The sequence below is a fragment of the Tachyglossus aculeatus genome, chromosome X1, assembly GCF_015852505.1.
Source record: "Tachyglossus aculeatus isolate mTacAcu1 chromosome X1, mTacAcu1.pri, whole genome shotgun sequence".
Taxonomy (NCBI): domain Eukaryota; kingdom Metazoa; phylum Chordata; class Mammalia; order Monotremata; family Tachyglossidae; genus Tachyglossus; species Tachyglossus aculeatus.
Window position 1 is genome coordinate 87,917,279 of NC_052101.1, and position 26,138 is coordinate 87,943,416.

At 47.8% G+C, this 26,138-nt stretch overlaps 1 protein-coding gene across 2 annotated transcripts in view; it reads right to left on the reverse strand.

Moving 5' to 3' along the window:
- Positions 1 to 26,138, reverse strand: part of GNAI2 (G protein subunit alpha i2) — a 153,739-nt gene that overhangs the window by 53,747 nt on the left and 73,854 nt on the right. For both annotated transcript variants that reach the window (XM_038772534.1, XM_038772536.1), the window contains exons 2-3: positions 5,794 to 5,836; positions 712 to 853 (exon numbers count right to left, since the gene is read on the reverse strand). In XM_038772534.1, coding sequence (XP_038628462.1) covers positions 712 to 853; positions 5,794 to 5,836 — 185 coding nt within the window. The remainder of the gene's footprint in view (positions 1 to 711; positions 854 to 5,793; positions 5,837 to 26,138) is intronic.

Below are 26,138 nucleotides of genomic sequence, written 5' to 3' on the forward strand. Positions count from 1 at the left end.
TGGCCCTGTCACTCTTTCTCTTTGGGCCTTCCTGTCTTCTGGGTAAACTAGAGCCCATCATTTTGTATACAAGGGGTAATGGTGGGTGATAGTGTCTCTAAACAATGGCACAGCAGTTAACAGAATTACAAAGGGTTACAGAAATGACTAACAGCCATGTTGGCAGCCAGAATAGACATCTGCCAGACTTGCAGGCAAGTAAACTGCATCTGGAGTTCACTGGGAGAAGATGTGGAACCCCAGAGGCCCAGTTTTTTTTTGTTTCTTTTGTTTGTTTTTTTAAAAAAGGAACACTCTAACAGGGAACTCCCATCATCCCACCCAACACTGCTGGACCCTTTTGGAATCGGAGGTTTGTGACTCCAGAGGCAAGCCCAGATGGCTGTGGCTTTGACAACAAGTGCTGGCAATTCCAATAGTCTGTAAGCTTCTCAAGGGTAGGGATCGTGTCTCCCAACTCTACTGTATGGTACTCTCCCATGAGCTTAGTACGGTGCTCTGCACAAAGTGCTCAATCAATACCACTAACCAACTGAATTCTAGGAAACCTACTCCACGAGGAATGCCTGGGTAGTCGTTCCTCAAGATGATACAAACTAATTCTGAGACACAGCTGTGCCAAAGAGCTGTAATTTGGAACTAGGGGAAGGCTTATTTCTTGGGGCCAGGTGGGATCAGACGCACGGAAGGGCTGGGGACAAGGAAACATACCGCTCTTGAAGGGTCCCCAAAGTCAATCTGTAGATTGCCCATGGCCTTGATGATGGCCATGATCGATTGGATGGTATTGCTGTAGACCACTGCCCTGTACTGTCTGCACTCTTCTTCTGTGTAGCCATCTTCATGGATGATCCTTGGAAAGAAAAGGAAGAGTTGACAGACTTATTACAGCTACCCACAGTAATCATCTCTTTTGATGACTGAGTACTGGAATCTCATTTGGAAAAATGATCAAACAGTAGAGGCTGTTGAGTAGACTCCCCCTTCCTGCCCAGCACTTGTCCACTGGGTGTCTGGAATCGTATCTCCCCCTCCAAGAATCTTTCTGGAATTGTTGTCACTAAGGAACAAGCACTCTGCTGTTTTGGAGCTATGGATGAGCAGACCATTTCCAACATTCTGGAGGCGGCAGAGAAGAGATGGAACAGCAGCAGCTGCCCCCACTCAATTAGCTTCTTTGGGGCTTTCCAAGGTACAGTCTGTGGGGCAAACAGATGTAGGGTCAAAGGGAAATACCCAGTACCCAGAGAGCATGGGCTCCTAAAATAGGATGCCAGTTGCAAAAGGGGAAGCAACAGAGAGACCTGGATTTAAATGTCCTGGGGCCTTGCTGCTCTCTACTGATGGGGGAGTGAGGTGGGCTTCTGTCCCATGGCACCCCCCATCCAGGAGGCACTGGTGCCAATGCTGCCTTTGGGATCAGGCTGGCAGAGGGGCCTCATCATTAAAACCACATTCTGAGGCATGCTGGGATCTACACCTGTTGCTACCTGCCCAAGAGCCCAGGAGGGAGACCAGCACCTCAGAGAGCAATACACCAAGGAAGAGAGTAGGGAAAGGAGGAGAGGATTAGAACCGAGGCAATGATGGAAAATCTGTACTGAGGAGATCATCATTTTTTATACCACAGGCTTCAGGGATCAGTAGCAGCTGCCTTTTGATTAATCAACCTCAGTTTACAAAATGGAGATCACATGGCAAGGTCTTTGCTAGCCTAAATAACACTGTCACCAGGTTGTTTAAGTTAGGTTCTTGGTGATCAGTCTGACTTTCCACCTGACCATGGGCTTGTCATTTCCCCACTCCGTGCCTCAGTTTCCTCATTGGAGAGTAGGAAGATTAATCCCTGCCACCTATTTAGTACCAGAGTAGGGTGAAAGGAACAGGGAAGGGGAAGAGGGGCTGGGTGCAATAGTGACAGACCTAACATGTATAGAATGCTTGGTAATTACAGAGTACTTTTCTGAGGAGTTCACAGTGTTGTTGTATTTTTATCTTGGATGTGGAGCTCTGCTCTATTATTAATAATAGAAATAATCTGCCAGAAGAGGATTTCTTTGTGTGCTTAGTTCATTTTACAAATCGTCCCAAAGGTTGAGTTATTTTTAACAGAAGTTATTTTAAACTTATTCTGTCCTCATTCGTTTTCTAAATCTGGTCAGTATGGTAAACTCTACATGATGGGTTGGGTTATTAATATGATCATTCTTTCAAATAAATGACTGAAAAGTGCTAGACCACTAACCCATAGGAAAAAAAAAAGACCTTCAAAGACACACTTAGTAAGCGCTCAATAAATACAATTGAATGAATGACACATTGAGAACTGAGGAAATGGGCTCACACCCACTCCCCTTGTTCCCAACCCCTCAGCAGTGACTTCTGGAACCATAAGGAATAGTTAAGCTTCCAGCATTTCCCCTTTCAGCTTGGGCTGCCTTGAAGGGGGCCAGTTTTTCCTATCTGGGTCCGCAGCTCACACAGAACTCTCACTTTCTGGCGCATTCCTTAAGGCAGTTAGTCACTGACCACACTCCTAGGGTAGGGATGGAACTCAGAAGACACAAGCCAATGCTAAGTTGGATTTGCTAGGGAAGGGAAGAGTCAGTCACAAGCATCAATGTCCAGAAGGCCAGAGACAACATTCCCTATCTAAAGATCAGATTCTGGGAAAGTGAACCTTTTCGTTTGGGACTGAGTCAGGGTGGAGGGGGAAAAGAGTGAGGCACAAGTTTTAGATCACACAGGTTCTAGGTTACTGGTAACCCTAACAAGGGTGAATTTCACATCAGTGGTGTCGTCTCAGAATTCGAAGGACAGCCGTGTGTGTGTGTGTGTGTGTGTGTGTGTGTGTGTGTGTTTACAAGGTAATAAACCAAATGTCTTTATCAGGCCTCCTTTAGTGACGCCACAATCATAGCAACAGTTACAGTAACGGCAATCCTTTGCTCTTCTACACAAATTTACATTTAGATATTTATGTACTGTACTGCCTTTCTCCTTGTAGCTTGAACACATTATCCTATTTATCTTGTCAACATCCCTGTGTGAGGAGGAGAGAGGGTGGATTCCAGCTTTGAAAATAAGCACTAAAAGCCAAATGTAATCAGAGTTTCTATTTGCCCATCACGTAGGCTGTTGCTCTCCCTAGTTAGAAATATGGCTTATCCTCATCTTAAATGAGGGGAAACTAAAGTACTCTAACCCTCTAACCCCAGGCACACAAATGCTGCCTTTCTCCCCTAAATTTACAGATTCAGAACCGCTGACTTTAGATTTTCATTCAACTGATTATCTTGCATCTCTCCCAGCATTTAGTACAGTGCTTGGCACACAGAAAGCACTTAGTAAAAACTATTATATAAATGCCATTTAACTACTGTAGCCTCTGGAATCTATGTGGTGGATCCCCACTGAAATAATTTAATTGGAAACAACTGAAGGATTTAAAAAGAAGCGACCAAGACAGAGAGGGATTTCCCTGGAAGAACAAAGCTGTTATTAATAGCATTTAAATAATAATGCTGGTATTTGTTAAGCGCTTTCTATTTGCCAAGCACTGTTCTAAGTGCTGGGGTAGATACAAGGTAATTAAGTTGTCTCACTGGGGCTCACAGTCTTAATCCCCATTTTCCAGATGAGGTAACTGAGGCACAGAGAAGTTAAGTGACTTGCCCAAAGTCACACAGCTGACAATTGGCAGAGCTGGGATTAGAACCCATGACTTCTGACTCCCAAGCCCATGCTCTTTCCACTAAGCCACACCTGTAGCCATTTGTCCAAGAATGAACTCCTTATCTTCCCTCCCAAACCTTGCCCTCTCCCTGACTTTCCCATCTCTGTTGATGGCACTACCATCCTTCCTGTCTCACAAGCCTGCAACCTTGGTGTCATCCTTGACTCTGCTCTCTCGTTCACCCCTCACATCCAATCCGTCACCGAAACCTGCTGGTCTCACCTCCGCAACATCGCCAAGATCCGCCCTTTCCTCTCCATCCAAACTGCTACCCTGCTGGTTCAATCTCTCATCCTATTCCGACTGGATTACTGCATCAGCCTCCTCTCTGATCTCCCATCCGCCTGTCTCTCCCCACTTCAATCTATACTTCATGCTGCTGCCCGGATCATTTTTGTGCAGAAACGCTCTGGGCATGTTACTCCCCTCCTCAAAAATCTCCAGTGGCTACCAATCAACCTACGTATCAGGCAAAAACTCCTCACTCTCGGCTTCAAGGCTCTCCATAACCTCGCCCCCTCTTACCTCACCTCCCTTCTTTCCTTCTACAGCCCAGCCCACACCCTCCGCTCCTCTGCCACTAACCTCCTCACTGTGCCTCATTCTCACCTGTCCCGCGGTCGACCCCCAGCCCACGTCCTCCCCCTGGCCTGGAATGCCCTCCCTCCCCACATCCGCCAAGCTAGCTCTCTTCCTCCCTTCAAAGCCCTACTGGGAGCTCACCTCCTCCAGGAGGTCTTCCCAGACTGAGCCCCCTCCTTCCTCTCCCCCTTCTCCCCCTCCCCATTCCCCCCGCCTTACCTCCTTCCCCTCCCCACAGCACCTGTATGTATGCTTGTACATATTTATTACTCTATTTTACTTGTACATATTTACTATTCTATTTATTTTATTTTGTTTTGTTGTCTGTCTCCCCCTTCTAGACTGTGAGCCCGCTGTTGGGTAGGGACCGTCTCTATATGTTGCCAACTTGTACTTCCCAAGTGCTTAGTACAGTGCTCTGCACACAGTAAGCGCTCAATAAATACAATTGAATGAATGGCCATGAAATGGACACCACTACTGCTGGGTCATGTTTTAATCGCCACCAACAACTCTTGGATTTTGAGTCCTTTGGGTAGTACCAAAGCAACCTACCTGCCTTAATTTCTGTTCCAAATGCCTCAGAATAAGGGGTTCTGAGGCACCAGTCCATGTGTACTTTGCCTGATTTTGATTTCTAATCCCTCCCCATCTAGTCCATATGTTCCTTGTGGGCAGGGATCGTGTCCACAAACTCTGTTGTACTGTGCTCTCCCAAGCGCTTAGTTTAGGGCTCTGCACAGAGTAGCACTCAATAAATCAATCAATCGTATTTATTTATATACGTATTTATCGTATATCATCGATGGACTGAAAAAACAAACTCACCCCACAACAAAACAGAAATCAACATCCCCCCACCATCCACCCTCTAACCTCCACTGGCCTGCCTTGGTTGCTGAGACAGGTATGGTTTGGCACCACTCAGAGTAAACCTTCCCTGTGGGCTGCTCCAGCCAGCAAAGCCAAAAATGGCTCCTTGCTCTGCCTCACAGTCTGGCTAGCTAAAGTGGCCACAAGCACCACCACCACCCTTTCAAGTTTGGTCTGCCCAGGATCTTGCAGGTAGTGCTGAGAGAGGCTGCACATCTAGGCTGCTCTATGGACAAAGGCAGGTTGGGGTGGTGGCATGAACCATCGGACAAGGGCAGCACAAGAAGGGTGGAGAGAGACTTGCAATGTCAGGATACCCAGGGCAGGTCTCCAGGCTCTGGGCATTTCTAGAGAGGCTGGAAGCTAGGTGTGTGAGGCTCACAGAAACACTTGGTGAGTGTTTGCTGCTGAGTGGCAAAGAGGGACAGTAGGGCACACCCCTTGGAGACATGTAACACCCCAACCAGAGACAGGAATAGTTTTTGCAGGCAGGCCCGGCCACTGAAGTTGGAGTGACTGGCCACATGAAAAATGGATCCTTCTGGAAATTGAAAATTCCATTACCCCCATCCAAGCAAAAATGGGCAAAGAACAATGCTTACTTCATCTGCTTTACAATAGTGCTCTTCCCGGACTCACCAGCACCTGCAGGAGAGAAGAAAAAGTAGTAGGTTGGAACACTGGATAGGAATATCGCATTGTAAATCAGACAGGGCAAGCAGGGTGCTGAATGATGGCCTCCCGTGCCTGCTCCTGGTCCCACAGGACACAAACCTATTCCAAGGAAGCTTGGGACCCGCCCTGGGCCCAAGGAGCCTGACTTGGGATGAAGTTGGCTTTCCCTGGGATCTGGGTCACCAGAAAACATGGTGCTGCCCTGTCGGCACTCGGGAAAAACAAACCTGATGGCTCTAACCCAACATCTGCTCCCCTGGTGCCCGTGTGACAAGCATTTCCTAAGAAATGTAGGGGAAGATAGGTCCCTCGATCTTGTTTCAAGGGTCAATTTTTCCAGGATTGGCTGGGACTTCCCAGAGACACCTGGGGGTAATCTGAGGCTGAACAGCCCAATGGGCCTTGAACCATGGTCTGGGTCTCCATGGCTTTGGTTGGGTGAGCTGGCCAAATCAGGGCACGCCTCCCTGGGCCAGTCCCGGCTCCTTTCCAACCCACAGCCCCACGAGATAGGCTACTGCATTTCAGAGATGGAAAGGGCCCAGAGGCAGCTGGCCACAGTGAAGAGTAGCAGAGGACAGATGAACAAGCAGGAAACAACCAAATGGGTTGAGTTTATGGGCCGGTTCCACTTGGGTTGATTTCTCCCCCTTGCAAAGTCTGTGACTTGGCTAAGGGGCAAAAGGGAGAGGTCAAACAGACCCACTATTGATGAATATCCCTGTTTCTGGAGGGGGAACCCATGGTCAACTAGAATCACAAACAGATGGAATAAGCAGCTTGGCTGACAAGCGCTGGAGAACCACTTCCTGCTCTATTGACTCTTCCCTGGCATAGCCAATCTGGCCTCCAATCCTGGAGAGCTATGCAAGCGCAGAGAGGGCAGGGGACTACTGAGTATCTGTTCACTGGACTTCCACAAGTAGGGCAGAAGAACCAGAGACCGAGGCTCGGCCTGACTTTCCAAGTGTAAAGCAGAACTAATTTCCTGCCCAGGGCTATTCATCCAGAATGGCACAAATAACCCCAATCCCTCACCACAGAACAAGGGAGAGTTTCTGGAAATGTCACAGAAACATTCCAGCCACTTCCTTCCAGGGGTGCCGAATTACTCTCTCCAACTTATTTGAACTATTAGGAAATGGGAGTTAAGATCCATGGACACCTAGCCTTGATTTTTTTATGGTATTTATTAATCAATCAATCACATTTATTGAGCGCTTACTATGTGCAGAGCACTGTACTGAGCACTTGGGAGAGTACAATATAAGAGAGTTGGCAGACACGTTCCCTGTCCACAATGAGTTTACAGTCTAGAGCGGGGAGATATATTAATATAAATACATTAAGTGCTTTCTTTGTGCCAGACACTGTACTAAGCAGTGATTTGCTGGGTGGCTTGGGAAAGTCACTCCCTCTATTGATTCCCCTCGTTCCCCTCACCTGCAAACAGGGAAAATGAAGTCATCCTTTCTTACCCTGACCTTTAAGCTTTCTGGAGAAATACCTCTTGGACAAAGTGGGTGGAGGTTCCTACAGTTTTACCACTATAAACTCATTCTAATGCCCAGAGTCCTCTTCTCCGCTGGCCGACCTCAATTATGAAATCATTTAAAAATGGCCTGGCACCACTTCCTGACTTCCTAGTCATCCCCATTGAGCTTTTACAGAATCCTCGTGGCTGTTGGGGTGCTGTAGGATGAGCCCCACCCCCTCCCCCCTTAAAAGCTTTTGCAACATTTGGAGCTGGCCCTTAGGATTTTATTTCCTACCTGCCTCAAGAAATCAGGCCAGGTGTGATGTGAATACCAGAGAAGTGGGCTGTGGTGAAGCGAGGCCCCATGTTGCGGAAAAGTAGAGGGTGGGTGAGGGATTGAACGGTCGCTTAGGTTGGCCTGGCTCTGGGCCGTCTGGTTTCTGGCCAGCTTGTCAAAGGCCCAGAGGATGGAGAAGGGGAAAATAAAGCCATGTTACAAGCCATTCTCTATTTATTTAGGCTGGAAGCAGAAAGGCTACAATTTTCCTGTCCAGTGGAAAGCTGGCAGTGTCCACCACACATGCTGAGTGCACTGCTCTGCTTTCCTCTCATCTCAGTAGCTCAGAGGGAAACAGGGGTGCCACCTCCCTCATTCAAGATTTGAGGGAAACCACCTGCTGGGCCAGCACCCAAAGCCAATAGCTTCCTCCTTGTCAGCCAATATGATTTCTAGCTCTGGAAGCCCCATTTCTTGCTACCTGATTTCAATATTGGACAGCACTAGGCTTATGGCACACAATTCCAGTGTCCTGGGGTGTATAGAAGCATGGTGGAGGGCACAATGAGTAGGGAGGTGGGGAGCATAGCCTACTGGATAGAGAACAGGCCTGGGAGGCAGAAGGACCTGGGTTCTAATCCCCACTCTGCCACATGTCTGCTGTGTGACTTTGGGCAAGTCACTTCTCTGGGCCTCAGTTACCTCATCTGTAAAATGGGGATTAAGATTGTGAGCCCCCTGTGGGACAGGGACTGTGTCCAACCTGATTTGCTTGTATTCACCCCAGTGCTTAGTACATAGTAAGTGCTTAATAAATACCACCACCATCATTATTATTATTATTATTTTTACTGTTAGGCAGTGGATGGGAAACAGCTCATATTCTGACCTTGAACAGCACCCAAGAGGCTTGGATTGGGGGCCTCTCTGGAGGGTGTTCTGCACTCCTCTGGGATAACGTGGTCCTTTGAGCTGCATGGGGCAATGGGGTGAGCAGCCTGGAGGTCAAGTGGTTGAAAATTCAGGTGCCTAGGTTGAGGTTCCACTCAACATGTTCACCCACGCACCCTTCCTGCCACAGACCCCTGCATAACCATCAAGACTCAAGGCTTGCTGAATTCTTTCTCCAAACCAGCAAGCCGGTCCCGGTTCCTCCTTCAGATAGAAGGATGAGAGGGGAAAGGAGCTATGTACTTGGTCCATCTCTCCACCTCACTGAAGCCCGGTATGTACTCAGCTGCCTGAAGTTCCTGGATTCTTTAGCATCACAATCCTCCCAATACCTACTCTCCTTCCCCATTGTTCAAGCCTAACTTGATTGTTCTTCCTCTGCTTTGGCCCAGGCAAGATCAGAGCTTGGCTATCCAATTAAAAACTCTCTCCCCTTCCCGCACACCCACTCACAACTGCTTTGCTTTTACAGTGTCACAAATGTAACCTCCCCTGGCTAAAAAAAATGTCACCCCAAGGCTTAAACCAGTTACAAACCAACGCTTTCAAATCCAGCCAACTGGCAACACAGTGATGTGGTGCCACGAGCCCTGTCACATGCAGGCCTGGGATTCAGTTTAAATTGATGGGGAGTTGGCCCACTTCTCCACTGAAAAGAGTTTGGGGCTGAAGCTTCCCAGGGCAAGCTGTGCAAGTCTTCAAAGGCCTCATCCTCACCAAGAATTTACATCGTAGCCGAAGGGCACAAAGCACTACACTGGTACTGCTTTGACCACAGGGGGAAATCCCCTTCTGAAAAGGACCTGAAACAAACTCTGGCCAGATAAGCTCCTGAGCTTGGTCTGAGGACGTGGCAAGTTCAGTTGGCTGGTTGCCTTTAAAACTAGGCACTACGAGTATCACCTATGCTTCTTCTGGGCGGCCGACCCTGAGTAAAAGAGTCAGGGATTTCAGTTGAGAGTTCAGGGTGGCTAAGAGCCACCCCAACTCCAAAGGACATTTCAGAGCCCAAGGACACACCGCTCTACAAGGGAAAGAGATTCCTTAATCAATGATGAAAATACTTGAGGCATTTGCCTACAAAACGGTCTCTAAATGCAAACAAGACTAATGCAAGGGCTAGACCTAATTTCTTTATGAAAGCCCCTGACGTAATCGGAGGGAAAATATGCTCCCGGGACCCAGCCCCATCTCCACTTCCATGTGTGGTAAAGGAGTACCCTCCCTCTGCAGACCCAGGACAGATGGACGGGTGTCTTTATTTGAAGACCCAGAAAGACAATGCCTCAGACAATGCCTCATCCCAGCTGAAAGCTGAGACCCAATTGCTGAGGACAGGCCTTAGTGGTGCACTGCCATCGTGAAGGGAGTAGCTCTCTTGGAGCAACAGTGTCACACAGAAAGAAAGACAAGGAGGCAAAAAAGAAGACGCAAACATTGAGCATACCACCAACACCACAAGAGACCACCTCTTTGTGTGGCCCACGTGGGTGGGGCCATGGATCCTTCATTGGCCTTTGCAGCCACACACGGGCTCCTGTGTGAATTTCACCGTCAGTGGTGTCTCCTTTGGCTGTGAAGCAAAACTATATTCCTAGCCATCTCCCTGGGTTGTGGAAGAAGATTTGGGCAAGCCCCAAAGCATTGAGAGACAATAACCAAGCCCAGGGGACCTGGTGCTTATAACATTAATTATGCCAGCAGGCAAGGGCTCTGGGCAAACAGGGCATTGGGCAAAAAGAATTGGTGCTGGATCTTCCCTGAGATGCTGGCTAATGGCTACCAAAGCTCCGACTTTTAGAAAAATGGGGCTAAATCAGCAAGTTGTTCTCTTTAGAGTCCCAACTGCACTTTAAATAAAATTAAAAGGACCACCACCGGCAACCTTCAGTGACTTTCAATCCAAGTAGTCACTTCCCTGCTCAATGTCTCTAACATAGCAGAAATAGTATTTGTGGAGCACCCACTGTGAGCAGGGCATTGTTCTCACAAAGCCCTTGGGAAAGAACAATAGAAGCACAAGGCCCGTTCCCAGCCCACAGTGAGTCTGCACTCTATCTGGTCTTACTGGGGGTAGAGAAAGTCCACCACAGAGCCTCAAAAATGAATGACTTCTTTTTACTATAGTCTCCTAAGTGCTTACTACAGTGCCGTAGGGTACACGGTAAGCGCTCAATTATTATTATGGCATTTGTTAAGCATTTACTATGTGTCAAGCCTTTTTGTTTGTTTTCAGTGGTATTTCTTAAGCACTATGTGCCAGGCACTGTTCTAAGCACTCAGGTAGATACAAGTTAATCAGGGTGGACACAGTCCCTGTCCTACATGGGGCTCACAGTCTAAGTAGGAAGGAGAAGGGTTATGGAATACCCAATTTACAGATAAGGAAACAGAAGCATGGAGAAGTGAAGTGACTTGCCCATGGTCACAGCAAGTGAATGATGGAGGAGGGATTAGAATTGAAGTCTCTCCTGACTCCTAGTCCTATACTCTTTGCACTAGGTCACACTGCTTGTCAATAAATACCACTGATGGATGAACTAAGTGGCAAAAGAATTATTGGCGGAGGGTAGGGAGGGCTGTGCAGACATTCATGTTAATTGCCTCTCCTCCTTCTGAGCCATCTGGGAAACATTCCCACTTTTCTCTGCATAGCTAGGCCCACTGGCATCCCCAAGCCCGGCTGAGTGCCACCGAAACCCCAAGCCAGCTCTGTCGTTTTGGGTCCAAGGGCCTCCCTTCTGCCAGCCCGCCCATCCGGCCGTCTGCCCTTTGTCCTATCTTTTCTCCGTGGTGGGCTATACCATGGGGAGAACCCATCTGGGGAGGAGGCCAGCTGCTGCGAGGGCTCGATCAAGATGATGCAGGCCGGGAAAACGACGTTCATGACGGGCCGAACGCTCAGCCTTGCTCTCTGTGGCAGTGATCTGGCTTCCATCAGGCTGTTATTTATACAAGAAGCCAGAGACACAATTTTGGAATCTCCTTAGAGGGGAAGAAGGCTCAATGGGGTGAGAAGCTGCATTTAGAGCGCACGCAAATGGGGCAGCCACGGGGCCTCCCCACATGCAGTCTGGTTCCATGCCTCCCAGCCAGCTTGGTGCCTCTTGAAACATTTCTTAATGAGAGAAGGAGCGGCCTCGCCCTGGGGGCGCCATGTTGATATTGCATGGGGGGCTGGCTGGTGCCAGGCCTGGCCTGCAGCTGTTGCCTCTTTCCAAGAGGTGTGGTTGTCTCTGATCAGAATCAAGTATCCAGTGGTGTCTGCCAGTGAGGACTGGTGGCGGGGGGTGGGAGAGAAAGCTGGTCCTGGTACCTCTGGCAGCTCTGACAGCCAACCTGGGGAAAGTGGCAGGGGTTAAGAGGGATGGAGAGAGCAGCTGCTGAGAAAGTGGGATTTGGTTTTCCCTGAGAATGAGGTTTTTTGGGGGAAGGCATGTCATGCTAGGAGTATTTATTCACCTTGGTAATCCTCATAATCACCCTGTGAAATAGGGTGGCAGCAGGGTGTGAGGGAGCCTAAGGGGAATAGACCCTTATCCTTCCCCCACGCCATCAACTTGCTGTGACCTTAGACTAAGACTGCCCTACTCCCCCGCCCCCCACCCCGGTCCCTCCTTGGGTCTCAGTTTCTTCATCTCTAAAATAGGGGCAATAATTCATCCCTCCTACCTCCCCAAAGTGCTTCCAAGGAAGAATGAGATGCTATCTGCAGTGTCCTTTGAGATGCTTGGGGGGAAGGCACAAGGTGTCATTACTTTCATCTGCCAAGGCACTGTTGGCACAGCCAAGTTTGAGTAACATTATAATTAAGAAAAGTAGCATCTGATGGAGAGATTGGTATCCCATGGAGGCTGAACTAAATCATGGGCCTAACCACTCCTACTGGCTGGTGCATCTGTGGCGTGCGGTTTCTCTGGGGGCGATGCCTATTTGGGCAAGTGTGAGTGAACAAGGCACTACTCTTCTTGCCATCCCACTAGAGTAATGAAAGGGGACTAACCAGGGCACCCCCCTCTGGGGGCTAGTGTCACCCTGGACTACAGACACGGGATCAGATTAGACTTTGGATCCCCCTGAAGGACCCTGCTCAGGCACCCAAAGAAATAGTTTCACAATCAGGCTTCACCCTTAGGTGCTTGGGCTACCACATAAGCTACCAATCTAGTAGGGAGAACAGAAAGACACAAACTATGAACAGAAAATGGGTGGAGCAAAACTGATACTACACCTGCTGAGAGTCAGGGGAGGGCAAGATAAAAGGAAAAATAAGTGCATATCAACAGGAGGGCAAGGTGGAGTTTGCTGCTAAGGATCGGTGTGTAAACACAAGTGCTAAAGGCAGTTGTTGGGGTTGATATGACTTGTGAAGAGGATTAATCAGGGAAGGCCTCCTAGAGGAGATGGACTTTCTAGAGGGATTTGAAGATGGGGAGAGCAGTGGTCTGCCAGCTGTGATGGGGAGGGAGTTCCAGACAGGAAGACAGTGTGAGCACGGGGTGAGAGGCAGAAGAATCAAGATTGAGATGCCATAAGGTTAGCATGGAAAGAGCGAAGAGTACAGGGCAGTTACAGTAGGTGAAGAAATCCAATAAATAGGAGGAGGGAGAGAGGGCCTTTAAGCCCATGGTCAGGAGTTTCTGCTACATGTGGAGAAATGGATATTCGATGGAGGGTTTTGGAGAGGGGATGGGTGACAAGTAAGAGTGGTGGTGCAGTTTTGCGGGAGGAGAGGGTAAAATCCCAACTGTAAGGGACTGTGAAGGGAGCTGGAAAAAAGAGAAATTGACAGAGGAGGCGTTCAGGGTAGTGAAGACATGAATGGAAGGCGAGAGATCAAATGGGAAGGGGCTGGGGGACAAACAAGCAAACTTTTCCAAAGAAAGGAGATTAGAGGGTGTTTAAAAATATTGAGTGGTTGGAATTAAGGATCATGCCAGTCAGGGAGATGAATAAGGATGGTGGGAGTATATTGTCATGAGCTGAGAAGGCCCAGTGATAACAGAAGGCTTAACTAACCAAATATTCCAGGCTCCCTAGGATACTAGTAATAGTATTCATCAAGTATTCACTGTATTTATTAAGCCCTGGGAGAGAACACACAGGTGGAAATTAGATATGCTTCCTGGGCCTCAGAGGTCATGATATTCACTTCTCTTGCAAACGCCTCAGGCTGGGCCCTTGACAACCCTGTCTTGAAGAAGATTTCCATCTTCTGGGGTGTTTCAGATGGTCCTAGTCCTTTATAATTGTTACTACTTCTTGGAGTAGGTTTTTAGGAGCCATTGTGAGTAAGCCAATGAAGACCCCAGTGGGAACTCATGAATTTGGAAGTCAGGACATTTCCCTTCTCTCCTGAGCTTCGAGTCCCAGTGACTTGGGCAAGCTAAAATAAAAGACATTGCTAATTTTTCATTTTCAGATAATAATAATAATGGCATTTATTAAGCGCTTACTATGTGCAAAGCACTGTTCTAAGAACTGGGGAAGTTACAAGGTGATCAGGTTGTCCCACGTGAGGCTCACAGTCTTAATCCCCATTTTACAGATGAGGTAACTGAGGCACAGAGAAGTTAAGTGACTTGCCCAAAGTCACACAGCTGACAATTGGCGGAGCCGGGATTTGAACCCGTGACCTCCGACTCCAAAGCCCGTGCTCTTTCCACTGAGCCACACTGCTTCTCCATGCCAGCTGCCAGCTGAGTTTGGGAATATGCTGCTTGACTGACTTAATGCACAGAAAATTAGCATCATGGTAGGTTGTCTCTCATACACATACACACACATTCATAGGAATTCTGTACACCAGTGGCTAGACAGCTCCTTTAAAGAAGGACTGAGTATGGGGCAGAATAGGGGTGGACTGCAGTAGTAGTAGTAGTAGTAGTAATAATAATAATAATAATAATAATAATAATGATTGTGATATTTGTTAAGTTCTCACTATGTGTCAAGCCCTGTACTAAACGCTGGGATACATACAAGATAATCAGGTCCCACTTGGTGATCACAGTCTAAGTAGTAGGGAGAATGAGTATTGAATCCCCATTTTGCAGATGAGGGACCTGAGGCACAGAGAAGTGAAGTGACTTGACTAAGGTCACACAGCAGATAAGTGGCAGAGTGGAATTAGAACTCAGATCCTTTGACTCCCAGCCCCAGGATCTTTCCACTAGGCCATGCTGCTTCTCTGAGGACTTAAAAAAGAACTTTCCAATCCGTCTGATTTTTTGAGCGGCAACCTGGAGGAAAAGATTAATGAAATGAAAATGATTTTGCAGGGACCCATTCCACATCCCCAGAATTCAACTTCAATCAGCAGGTCACAATTTATGCTCATCTGCTTTCTTCCAGCCTCGCTGTGCCTTCCTCCATGAAAAATTGACAGTCAAACTCCATAGCTGCTAGGAAAATCTGTTTCTCCCAAGGTCAGTAAATGGCTGCCAGGGAGTCAGGGATGTTGGAAATGGAGAGTCAGCACTAGGAGATCTTGAACCACCAAGCCTCCCCTCACTCCCCAAACCCCACTTTATTCTCTCTAGAACAAGCATCCTCTAGAGAATCAGCATGACCCAGTGGATAGAGCACAGTCCTGGGAGCCAGAGGACCTGGGTTCTAATCCCCACTCTGCCACTTGTCTGCTGTTTGACTTTGGGTAAGTCACTTAACTTCTCAGTGACTCAGTTACCTCATCTGAAAAATGGGTATTAAGACTGTGAGCCCTTTGTGGGACAGGGACTGTGTCCAACCTGATTATGTACTCCAGCACATAGTACAGTGCCTGGCACACAGTAAGTGCTTAATAAATGCCATTTAAAAAAAAGCACGGAGGGTGGAAATCCAGTTTCTGACTTAAGAGGAGAGGTGCCCTGACTGACTCGGTTAAGGGGGAAGTCACTGCAGGTCACTAGAATGCCAATCACAATTATTGGTATGTTCCTTGGAAGTAGCCGACCTCCTGCCAGCAGCAGCTAAATCAATCAGTGGTATTTACTGATTAGGCACTTGTGTGAGCCGAACACTGTATTAAGCACTTGCGAGAGGAGAATCCAATAGAGTTGGTAAGCATGATCCCTGCCCAAAAGGAGCTCACAGTCTAGAGGACTGTTCTCAACTATAGTGTCAGGAGAGTTGACACCAAGAATGAGGCTCTGTGGAGCAGGTGTCAACTGGTACAGAACAATCTTGCTGTTTCCTTAATGGAACTAACTTGGAATGGAAATCAGAATTGACTAATCACAGGAGAAGAAACCAAACCTTGCAGCTCCCAGTTTAAGAGGCTTCCAAGTTCCTGGTTCAGAAATTCACCAGGCTGCATTAGGCCAGTATTTTGGATCTTCCCAGTTCATTCTGTGTTCCTGCCAATATTCAGCGAATTGGCTAGTCAATTGGTTTCCAATGGGAGAGAAAGCTGCTGACAGCAGTACCACCCGCCCCATGCAGTTTGCGACAAATTCATCAGGTGCTGACACTTGCCTGCCTGCCTCCTCTCATCAGATATGAGGAGAGGTTTCCACTGATCTCCAGACTACCAGGCACCAAAAGGCCAACCCTGAGGGAGCTGGGACTGTGGACAGGTTGATTTTACTACATGACTCACAAAGAGTGTGAAGATAGTCCACCGAGGGGGACAGAGAAGCCACCGGATTGAGGGTCGGGATTTTACTCCCCAGGTCACTCAGTAACTAGCAGTGTGGCAAGGGACCAGATCTTGGGCTCCCAGATTAGAAAGTGGGGAGGATAACCTTCTCCGTTGGGAGTTGAGAGGGCTAGAAGCTCTGCCCCCTTCCTTCAGGCATTCCGAACTACATTTTCAGTGAGAAGATCAAAGTTCAGAACACAAAGGTCCAGGGGTGTGTGGGGATGTGTGACTGCTTTGCAGCATCGATCCCACAGAACCCTAGGAACCCAAAGACTTTCTGGGGCATCAACAAACCTCACTTCTGCCTGTAGTGGAGTAAAAGCTTCCTCCGTGAAGGAGACTCTCTGCACAAAGTAAGCACTCGATAAAGGCCACTGATTGATTCAGCCAGTTACAGAGCGGAGCTGTTGCTTACAGAGTGCTCCCAACTTTGAAGGGGAATCGAAATGGCCTCCCCTGATCAATAGGAGAGGCTGTAGACAGTGTGCCAAAAAGGGCATACAGGCGCTTGCCAGAAGAAGGTGCCAGTATAACAGGTGATGGCTCCACATCAGCCTAGATCCTTTCCTAGACCCAGGGAGAAAAGCAGGGGAGAGAAAAGAGGAATCACCTCACAAAAGCTGCCATGGGTGTGGAACAGCTGGAGGAGGAGGAAAGAGATTCCCAGCAGGGTGGAAAGTTGAAAGAGACTGCCCTTACCGGCTCCAAATAATAAATATTTACAGAGTGCTCCAGGGTGCCTGATATTGTTACCACTGAAAAATATTTGCATATGCACACCCTCCAGAGGAAAGGCAGCCAGATACTATTTTCTTACCTAGGGGGACAATAAAACAGCATTTCTTTGTACTCAGATTTCTTTCTCCTCTCTCTATGGTCCTTATACACTGTCCCTGGTACCCTGTTCCCTCCTCTGTTTCTACACAGAGGGAACTCAAGAGAAAGCTTGTCCAAGTCTCTTCTGGTGATCAATCAATCAACAGCATTTATTGAGTGCTTACTATGTGCAGAACACTGTACTAACCATTTGGGAGAGTATCACATAATGGAGTTGGTAGAAATGTTCCCTGCCCACAGTGAGCTTACCGTAAAGAAGGGGAGACAGACATTAATATAAATAAATCAATGACAGATATGAACATAAGTGCTGTGGAGTATCTACTGGCCCACTGAGGAATCAAACCCAGGCATCCTCTGAGATGGGGGTCTTTCCACCAGACCATACCGTTTCTAGCCAGGGAGCAGAACTAAGCCTCCTCACTGTCTTGCTTATCTCTTTCACTAAAGAACCCTTGCTCACGCTTTCCCCCTTCAAACTGGCAGACCACTGGTCTCCCTATCTTTCAGAAGCTTCTGCAATCACACCTCCTCTTGGAGGCCTTTCCTGATTAATCTCTCATCTCCCTACCATTTTCCATCCCCCAGACTCCCACAACTGCCACTGTGAGTTCCATGTGGGACAGGGACTGTGTCCAACCCAATTATCTTGTACCTACCCCAGCACTTAGTATAGTGCCTGGCACATAGTAAGCACTTACAAATACCACAATTATTATTTGGCACTTCCAAGACACCTGAGTGCCTGGGTACACACCTCAAAACCCCCTCCCCCCCCACACTTAGATACATATCTTTATACTCTGTTGCTTCCCCCTCCCTGTAATTTTAGTGTCTGTCTTCCCATCTAGATATTGTAAGCACCTGGAAGGCCGGGATTGTGTCTATTAACTCTATTGTACCTTCCAAAGCACTCAGCATGGTGCTCTGCACAGCACTCAATAAATATTATCATTTGAGTAATTAAATCTGTAGCAGAGGGAAAGATGATGCAGTTTTGTGTCAAGAGAGGAAAAACAACACAGTTAACCAAGGAGATCCAAGGCTAAAGGAATGGATGTCAAAGTTAATGGACAGCACAGGCTTGAACCAATCAGGCATGAGTCAGGAACTCATCAGGGTCATGACAGCTAGGGAAAAGATGTTAGTGACAGAGAGAGGACTGACAACCAAAAGAACTAGCCTCTGATGAAATGGACTCAGGAAGACAATAGTACCTTAGTTATTTCCTATATCTAAATCCCTTCTGGACATGGTTTTAAATCACAATCTCCTTACAACTTGTCCCAGATAAGCCAGGCCCTCAGGCTCCTAGCAATGGTGCAATTTCACCCCCTGGAAGTTGTATTGGGAAGAGAGCCCATGAGCACAAGTGTGTGCGCATGCCCAAGTGAATGTGCCCACGTGCGTGCACACGCACACACACACTCACACACACCAAACTTTCAGTAACAGATGGCACAAACATTCTGAAAGCTACTTAGGTAGCCCTGTAAGGCCCAAATAAACCGTAATGGACAGCAACTCTCTTTTAATTGATCCCTTTGGGCAAAAAAGTGGTTAATTCTCCTTTAAAGACACCCTGTACTCATTTAGACACACACACACACACACACACACACACACACACATTTTCATCCTCTCCTCTTCCCGGCCCACCATCCAGTTTAATTAATCCTAGGAGCCAGCCAAGCCAGGATAAGTTTACTTCAAAGAATTTACTGCTGCTCTTGGGAATATCAAGCACTCCCTCCTGCAAATAAATCCATCTTCCTCCACAAATGAGGTGTCATGACCTCAGTTCTTATGCCATGGGCAACCCAAATTCTGGCCCAACTTTGCTTCCAGGTACTGAATGCAAATTAGCAGCTTCTGCCTGCCAGCAGTCCAAGAAGGAGGGGTCATCATGATCTCCCATTTTACAAAGGAGACTCGGAGGTGGCCAGCAGGCACAGACCTACCAGCACCCCAGGATCGCTTCCCTTAAGTGCTGGCTGCCAGCTCAGCTCCAAGCTGAAATTGCCAGGGGGACAAAGGTTAGCTCAATAATGCTCTTATTTGGAGCTGGCTAGGAGCTGCAGGCTCCATGGGTGACTGACCATTGGCAGCATGAGCCAACAAGCTAAGCTGCTCCCTGATTGCCTCTAAGCCTGGCTTTCAAAGAGGAGGGTTTGAGAGGAAGAAGGGCCCAGTGAAGAATCTGCAATCAGTATCTGACTTCATTGAAGAGGCTTTAAGATGGACCTCTCTCCCTTCCTCCATGGCCCCACTTCATAGTCCCTGATCGAGAACAGGAAAATTCCCACAGACATTTCAGAGATATGAAACCTTCCTGCAGAAGAGCACAGAACAAGTTATAAATGTTTGCTAATTAATCATCACCTGTTGGAGGGGAAAATGCTGCTTCTGGATAAAACAGCTGTTGCTTTCCAAATACACACACACACACACACACACACACACACACACAGAGAGCCATTTTCATTCTGACCCTTTCTTAATTTGCAGGTGTCAAGTCCTACTTATTGAGCACTCACTGTGTATAGAGCACCATACTAAATGCTTGGGAGAATATAATATAACAACAAACTGCCTGCAACGACCTTACAGCTTAGAGGGGGAGACAGACATTAATAAAAATAAATTACAGATATACAGGAGGGAAATTGAGTTTATTCTTCTCTGGTGCAATTAATCCCCTCCTCCAGAGGCACAGCCCCATGGAGGTGATGGGCCAATCATCTCAACAGTTATGATTTTGTCCCCACAACCTCTTGGGCAGGGTGAGCAACTTAAGCTAGCCCACCCTGGCCCTTGGGGGCCAGAAAGGGACTACAGATGGAGCCAAGATGGCCATGCCACCTTTTTGCTCTGGGGTAGAAGGAAGAGGACAAAGCTGGTTTCTGCTACCACCTCCTGGGTCCCCAGTGGGCAGGGGGGCCAGGTGGCTCCCCCAACACTGAGGTCCCACAGCAGTTCTCCCAGGCAGCCTGGGAGAGGGCCCAGGGATGGGGTCAGTGCTCTGGAACTGTCACGGGTTATATCCATTCTCTGGGACTACATAGGCCCTGCCACCCCTGAGGAGGGGCCCACAGCCACACATTGAAGCCATGTTCACATGACTCCATGGGATGCCCGCACCCAAGCTGCTCTGGAGTGCTGACTCTTGCCCTACAGCAGACCTCCCGGGCAGCTCGGGTAGTTTGGGCAGGTGGCTATGGGATCGGAGATGAGAGAAACTGTGTTGCCTTTCAGCTGAGTCTGCTGGCCCCAGGCCCTGGCCTGAGGACCGCAGCTCTGGACGCTAGCCCTCACTCCCATTTCTGGTTGCCAGAGTGGGCTGGACCAGTGGGTGTCCTGCCTCCCCACAGAGCCCATTGGCAAGGGCAGGGCTGGTGAAGACCCAAAGAGGCGTGGTGGTGGAGACTGGATGAGGAGGAGGCAGCAGAAGGAGAGGAAGGAGGAACTGTGGTCAGTATCTATGCCTTCCACTTCCTCTTCCTCCCACCCTCCTATTTCCCACTTCTCTTTTACCTTCCTCCTTTTCTTCTCTTCCCTTTCTTTTATTCCCTGGTCTCTCAAAGTCCCCACTGACCCTCCCCAAAATGTTCTGCTCCCTAATTCACCCACAAACCCAAAATGAAAAGCTGGCATCTCTATCCACCCCTGGGGATGCCATCCTCTGAGACCAGATATAAGAAACCAATGATCTTTTCTGGGCAGTAAACCTCAAAACCGGGAGTGGATGCTGCTGCCAGCAACATCCTACCTGAGAATACTTCTGTGGACTAAGTAACTCCCTGTTGACATTTGCACTGTTCTGCTGCTAGATTCTGGTCTCGACCCCCCCACCCCCACCCCCACCTGTTCAAACAGTGTGTGAGATGGATCTGCTTGGGGCCCAGCAGGATCCTGCACTAGAGGTTGCTAGTTTCTATAGGAACAGCAGAGAGCCACAGACTTTGATCCCTTGAAAAGGGACTCTCTGTCAGACTGCTATTCTCCAGCTCCCCGTCTTCCAGTAAAGTGCTCTGTATTCTCCATTCTGTTGTGATGTGTGACACCCACCCCTTACCCAACATACCCACACCCACACACATTATTTGAGGATGTTCTCCCCACTCAAGATGCCATCTACATCCATGAAGGCTAAGCATGCTGCCCGGATTGTCTTTGTCCAGAAACGCTCTGGGCATGTTACTCCCCTCCTCAAAAATCTCCAGTGGCTACCAATCAATCTGCGCATCAGGCAGAAACTCCTCACCCTCGGCTTCAAGGCTCTCCATCACCTCGCCCCCTCCTACCTCACCTCCCTTCTCTCCTTCTACAGCCCACCCCGCACCCTCCGCTCCTCCGCCGCTAATCTCCTCACCGTGCCTCGTTCTCACCTGTCCCGCAATCGACCCCCAGCCCACGTCATCCCCCGGGCCTGGAATGCCCTCCCTCTGCCCATCCGCCAAGCTAGTTCTCTTCCTCCCTTCAAGGCCCTACTGAGAGATCACCTCCTCCAGGAGGCCTTTCCAGACTGAGCCCCTTCCTTCCTCTCCCCCTCGTCCCCCTCTCCATCCCCCACATCTTACCTCCTTCCCTTCCCCACAGCACCTGTATATTTGTATATATGTTTGTACATATTTATTACTCTATTTATTTATCTTACTTGTACATATCTATTCTATTTTATTTTGTTAGTATGTTTGGTTTTGTTCTCTGTCTCCCCCTTCTAGACTGTGAGCCCGCTGTTGGTTAGGGACTGTCTCTATGTGTTGCCGACTTGTACTTCCCAAGCGCTTAGTACAATGCTCTGCACACAGTAAGCGCTCAATAAATACAAATGATTGATTGACTGATTGAAAAAAAAGACAGCAGCAACCTACTCTGACCCATGCAACCACTTTCCGACGAGGGTTTCAGCCGAAGAAGGATCAATCAATCGTATTTATTGAGCGCGTACTAAGGATGAGTGAGAGTTGTTAAGTGACCTTTTCCCTGGGGTTTGATGGACTTCAGCCTCTTTCTGGTGACCCAGAAGCCAAATCCCCTGCTAATGGGTTTGCCGGAGGGTCTGAAGCAAAGGAAGTAAAGAGTCAGTATCTTTCCAAGTGCATGTTGTGGGAAATGAGCAAGCAGGGCTTTGTACTGAGTTCAGCCAGCTGCAAACTTCAGCTTGGGGTTCGGTTGTAAATCTCTTTTAAATTGGTGGCCTGTCCTACATTAAGTGTGCAACCCCTGTACATTGAGATAATAATGTTCAAGTCGACACCCAACCTCTCTATTCCTCTCAGTCAATATTTATTCAGGAGGCATAATAAATCCTGGCTGCCACCCAAATGCAGTCAATTCCTAGGTCATCATCATCGACTTTACCACCCAGCCTCAGGGATCAGAATTCTGGTTAGAGTCAAAGCTTCAAGAATGCTAGGGATTTCTAAATCACTGTTTTCTTACCTGGGAAATCAGGATGGAGACCACAGTACCTACATTGGTTACATCTAGGTATCCATACTGCAACACGTTCTCCCTCTCAGTTTTGAGCCCTGAGAAAACACCACCTGGCCCAACTCTTTTCATTTGCTGATTCAGAATCAACAGCAACAATATTTATTGATCACCAGCTGTGCACAGAAAACTTTACAGCGTTCTCAAGAATATGCAACATTTTTTTTAAAATGGACAAATTCTCATCCTTAAGCAGTTAACAATCCAATTCAAGGTTCAACTCTAACCTCCATGGTCTGACCTAGAACAGCGCTTGGCACAGGGTACAAACACTACCATGACTAAATTGACATGTCAATCAATTAGAAACTAATCTCTTTTCCCAGCCCCTGCACCCTGACGTTGCCCAGCTACCTTCAGCAACATCTACAATAGGCTCAGATCAGTACAGGGTGAGAATTAGTTTGAGTCATTTCATCACCCTCCAACAATTCAAAGAGGGGGATGAAGCCTGCACTTCTCCTATCTTTCAAGCTCTGTAGCTTGTGGTCCCCGAGGAGTCGGAGAGATAACCCAGCAGCACGCCAGCATTTCCCCGTGGACATTCAGCAGAGCGATTTAGGCATTTCCTTTACCCTTGCTAAAAATGAGAATGGATAAAGAACAAGGTTAAACAAGGCTTAGAAGCCAGAAGTGATGGACTGTCCTAGATCAGCTCTGATCCCAGTGGCTTTCAAGCATTTCCCTAACCATGAGCAACCAAGGGACATTTCCATGAATGGTGTTGACTTGATCATTTGTATTGTTGGAAATTCAGTTACCTCATGCTTTTGTTAACTGCTTACTATATGTCAAGCACTGTTCTAAGCACTGGGGTAGATACAAATTCATCACATTGGACAGAGTCCCTGTCCCACATGGGGCTTGCAGTTTATGTAGGAGGGAGGACATGTGCTATATCTCCATTTTACAGATGAGGAAACTGAGGTGCAGAAGTGACTTGCCCAAGGTCAGTTGTGCAGGCAATTGACACAGCTGGGATTACGATCCTGGTCCTCTGACTCGAAAGCCCATGCTCTTTTCATTAGGCCACTCTGCTCCTCTCATAGCCCCATCTCTGCTCTTGGGACTTAGCTATCACACTTCTTCCATTGCCCCGGTACTCTCATTTCCCTGGAATGGAGATGGGGCTATCAGCCCTCAGAACATGGTTGGCCCTACTGGGGAAATTCAGGAACACAACCCTAACCCTCTCAGGCTCAGAGGGGCTATCCATCAATGTTTCTCAGTGAGTGTTTAATTCCCCTCATAAGTCAGAGAGCTACAGAAATGAACCCGGCAACCCAGGCATTCAAAATACAGGTCACGTCTTTCCAAAGGGTTGATTTCCTCAGAGTTTTACTAGAAAGCTCAGTATGCCAATGTAGCAGTCACAACCTTCATTATTATTAGAGTACTTAAATACTTACTGTGTACCAAGCACTGTGCTAAGTGCAGGGTTGGATCAAGGTAATCAGATCATACTGCCACATGGAGAGAGCACAGGTATCTTCTCCCCACTTTGCAGGTGAGGAAACTGAGTCCCAGAGAGGAAAAGGAACTTGTTCTAGGTCACACTGCTGGTTAGAGGCAAACCAGGGGTTAGGTCCTGGTTCTGAGCACCACACTCTTTTTCACTAGACCATGCTGCCTTCTTCATCCCATCCTATGTGTAACACACACACACACACACACACACACACACACACACACACACACACACACAGAGTGAGGATCATTTATTATAAATTATTTATAAGAATGTCTGAATCCCCCTCTAGATTGTAAGCTTGCTGTGAACAGGGAATGTGTCTGCCAACTGTTTTACTGTAGTCTCTCAAGCACTCAGTACAGTGCTCTGCACACAGTAAGCACTCAATAAATGCCATTGATGATGATAACAATACCTGAAGTTCCAACCCTCAGTTCTATTCACTTGAAATTAGCTTTCAGTCAGCCTGAGATTCTAGAACCCTCCCCAAAATCTGCCAGCAGCAGCTTATACATCCTTAGACCACTGTAAGAATTAGCAAACCAAGTTTCCTCAGGGGAAGAAAGCAGAAACCTCCATTCTCTCTGTTACTCATAAACCCACCCCTGCAATATCTAAATCAATCCCCATACAGTGCGCAATGGTAAATTTTCAATGTACCATGACATATAACTAATGCCCTGTGTCCCTTCCAGAAGCAGCTAGTGATGAAAGTTATACACATTATGTACAAGGAATTGTAATTTTATAACCTCCATGGGGGGTTCCTGCCTGCTGGAAAGAGACAGGTACAGTCCCAACTCCCTGTTGTGACATAAGGCTTCTACAGTGGCATTCCGGAGGGTAAAAAGCAAAACTGCAAACTACCTGGGTACAGCTTACTCTTTATTCAAAGCAGATCTGATTTTCAAGAGAGAGTCTGTATAAATTACAAACTTATGAAGAACTGACTATGAAATCTGACTTCTTACCCCGGGCTCTATTCTGAAGCTGTTATTTGGGCACAAATCTCCATTCCATCATTACTGGGGCTTTGTTGGCAGGAATAATAATGACCCAAGTGGCGAGTCTACTTGACAGTTAAGGGAAGAAAGAAGTGTGCGTGCGTGCGTGTGTGTGTGTGTGTGTGTGTGTGTGTGAAATGTGCATGAGACACTGTAGCCTAGAGAAAATGGCTCTCAGCCCATTCCACCCATCCTTGCCCCAAACACTGTCCCCATAGCTGACTAAATAATCAAGGTGCAGTGTCCCCGTATAGGTTGGCATTTTCTCCAACGTGGCCTCAAAGAGAAGCAGTGCAGAAAGGAGCAAGATGAAAACAGAATAGGATTGTCAGGATAGGACTCTACCAATCTACTTCCCTGAATATCAAGCTCTCTCTACAGAGGTGGGGAGATCGTCTTCAATGCCACACACGTGCAAAAGTATTCTCGATGTAATTCAATGAGGTTTCGCCACAGATTTCAGAGAGCCACTTTCTTTGGGAGAAGCTTTTTCAGTTTCATCTGGGTCAGAGACCAAAAGAGTCAGATGAAGTGTGTCAGAGGGGAATTATCCAGTGAACCGACTTCCACAGGCTTGTCCCACCCAACTAAAGGAGGTGGGTGTGCTCAAAAATGGTAAGGCTCAAAAAAGCTCAATTCCACAAGAAATCCAGAAGAGTTCCAAACTATCTCCTCACTTCAATCCTTTTGAATGTGTGTGTATGGCGGGGTGGTGGTGAGAGTGTGTGTGTTGGGGGGACAGCTGGACCTCCCATGGGGCACAATCCAATGAACACAATGGCAGACTGATGCAAAAAGAGTCACACAGAGCGGTCCACGCAAAGGGAGAAGCAGCAAAAGGGCACAGGAGAGGCAACTGGCATTCCAGCCATTTGAGAACATGTTGTTCTAAAGGAGGTCAGAAAGCTAGAGGAGAGCAGTTCAGCCAAAATGTGGGACTTCGAGCAATGGGAAATGATGGAGAGGCCAGAGAGTTACAGGAGGAGCTTGTGAGGAGCCTGCAAGAGCCTAAATAAAAATGAGGCTTCCTTGGTTTGGTAAGCTGTCTCTCTTCCTGCTTGGATCAGAATTCCCCATCACTTACACTCCCTAAGTAACTGTGCTCATCTACCTCCTG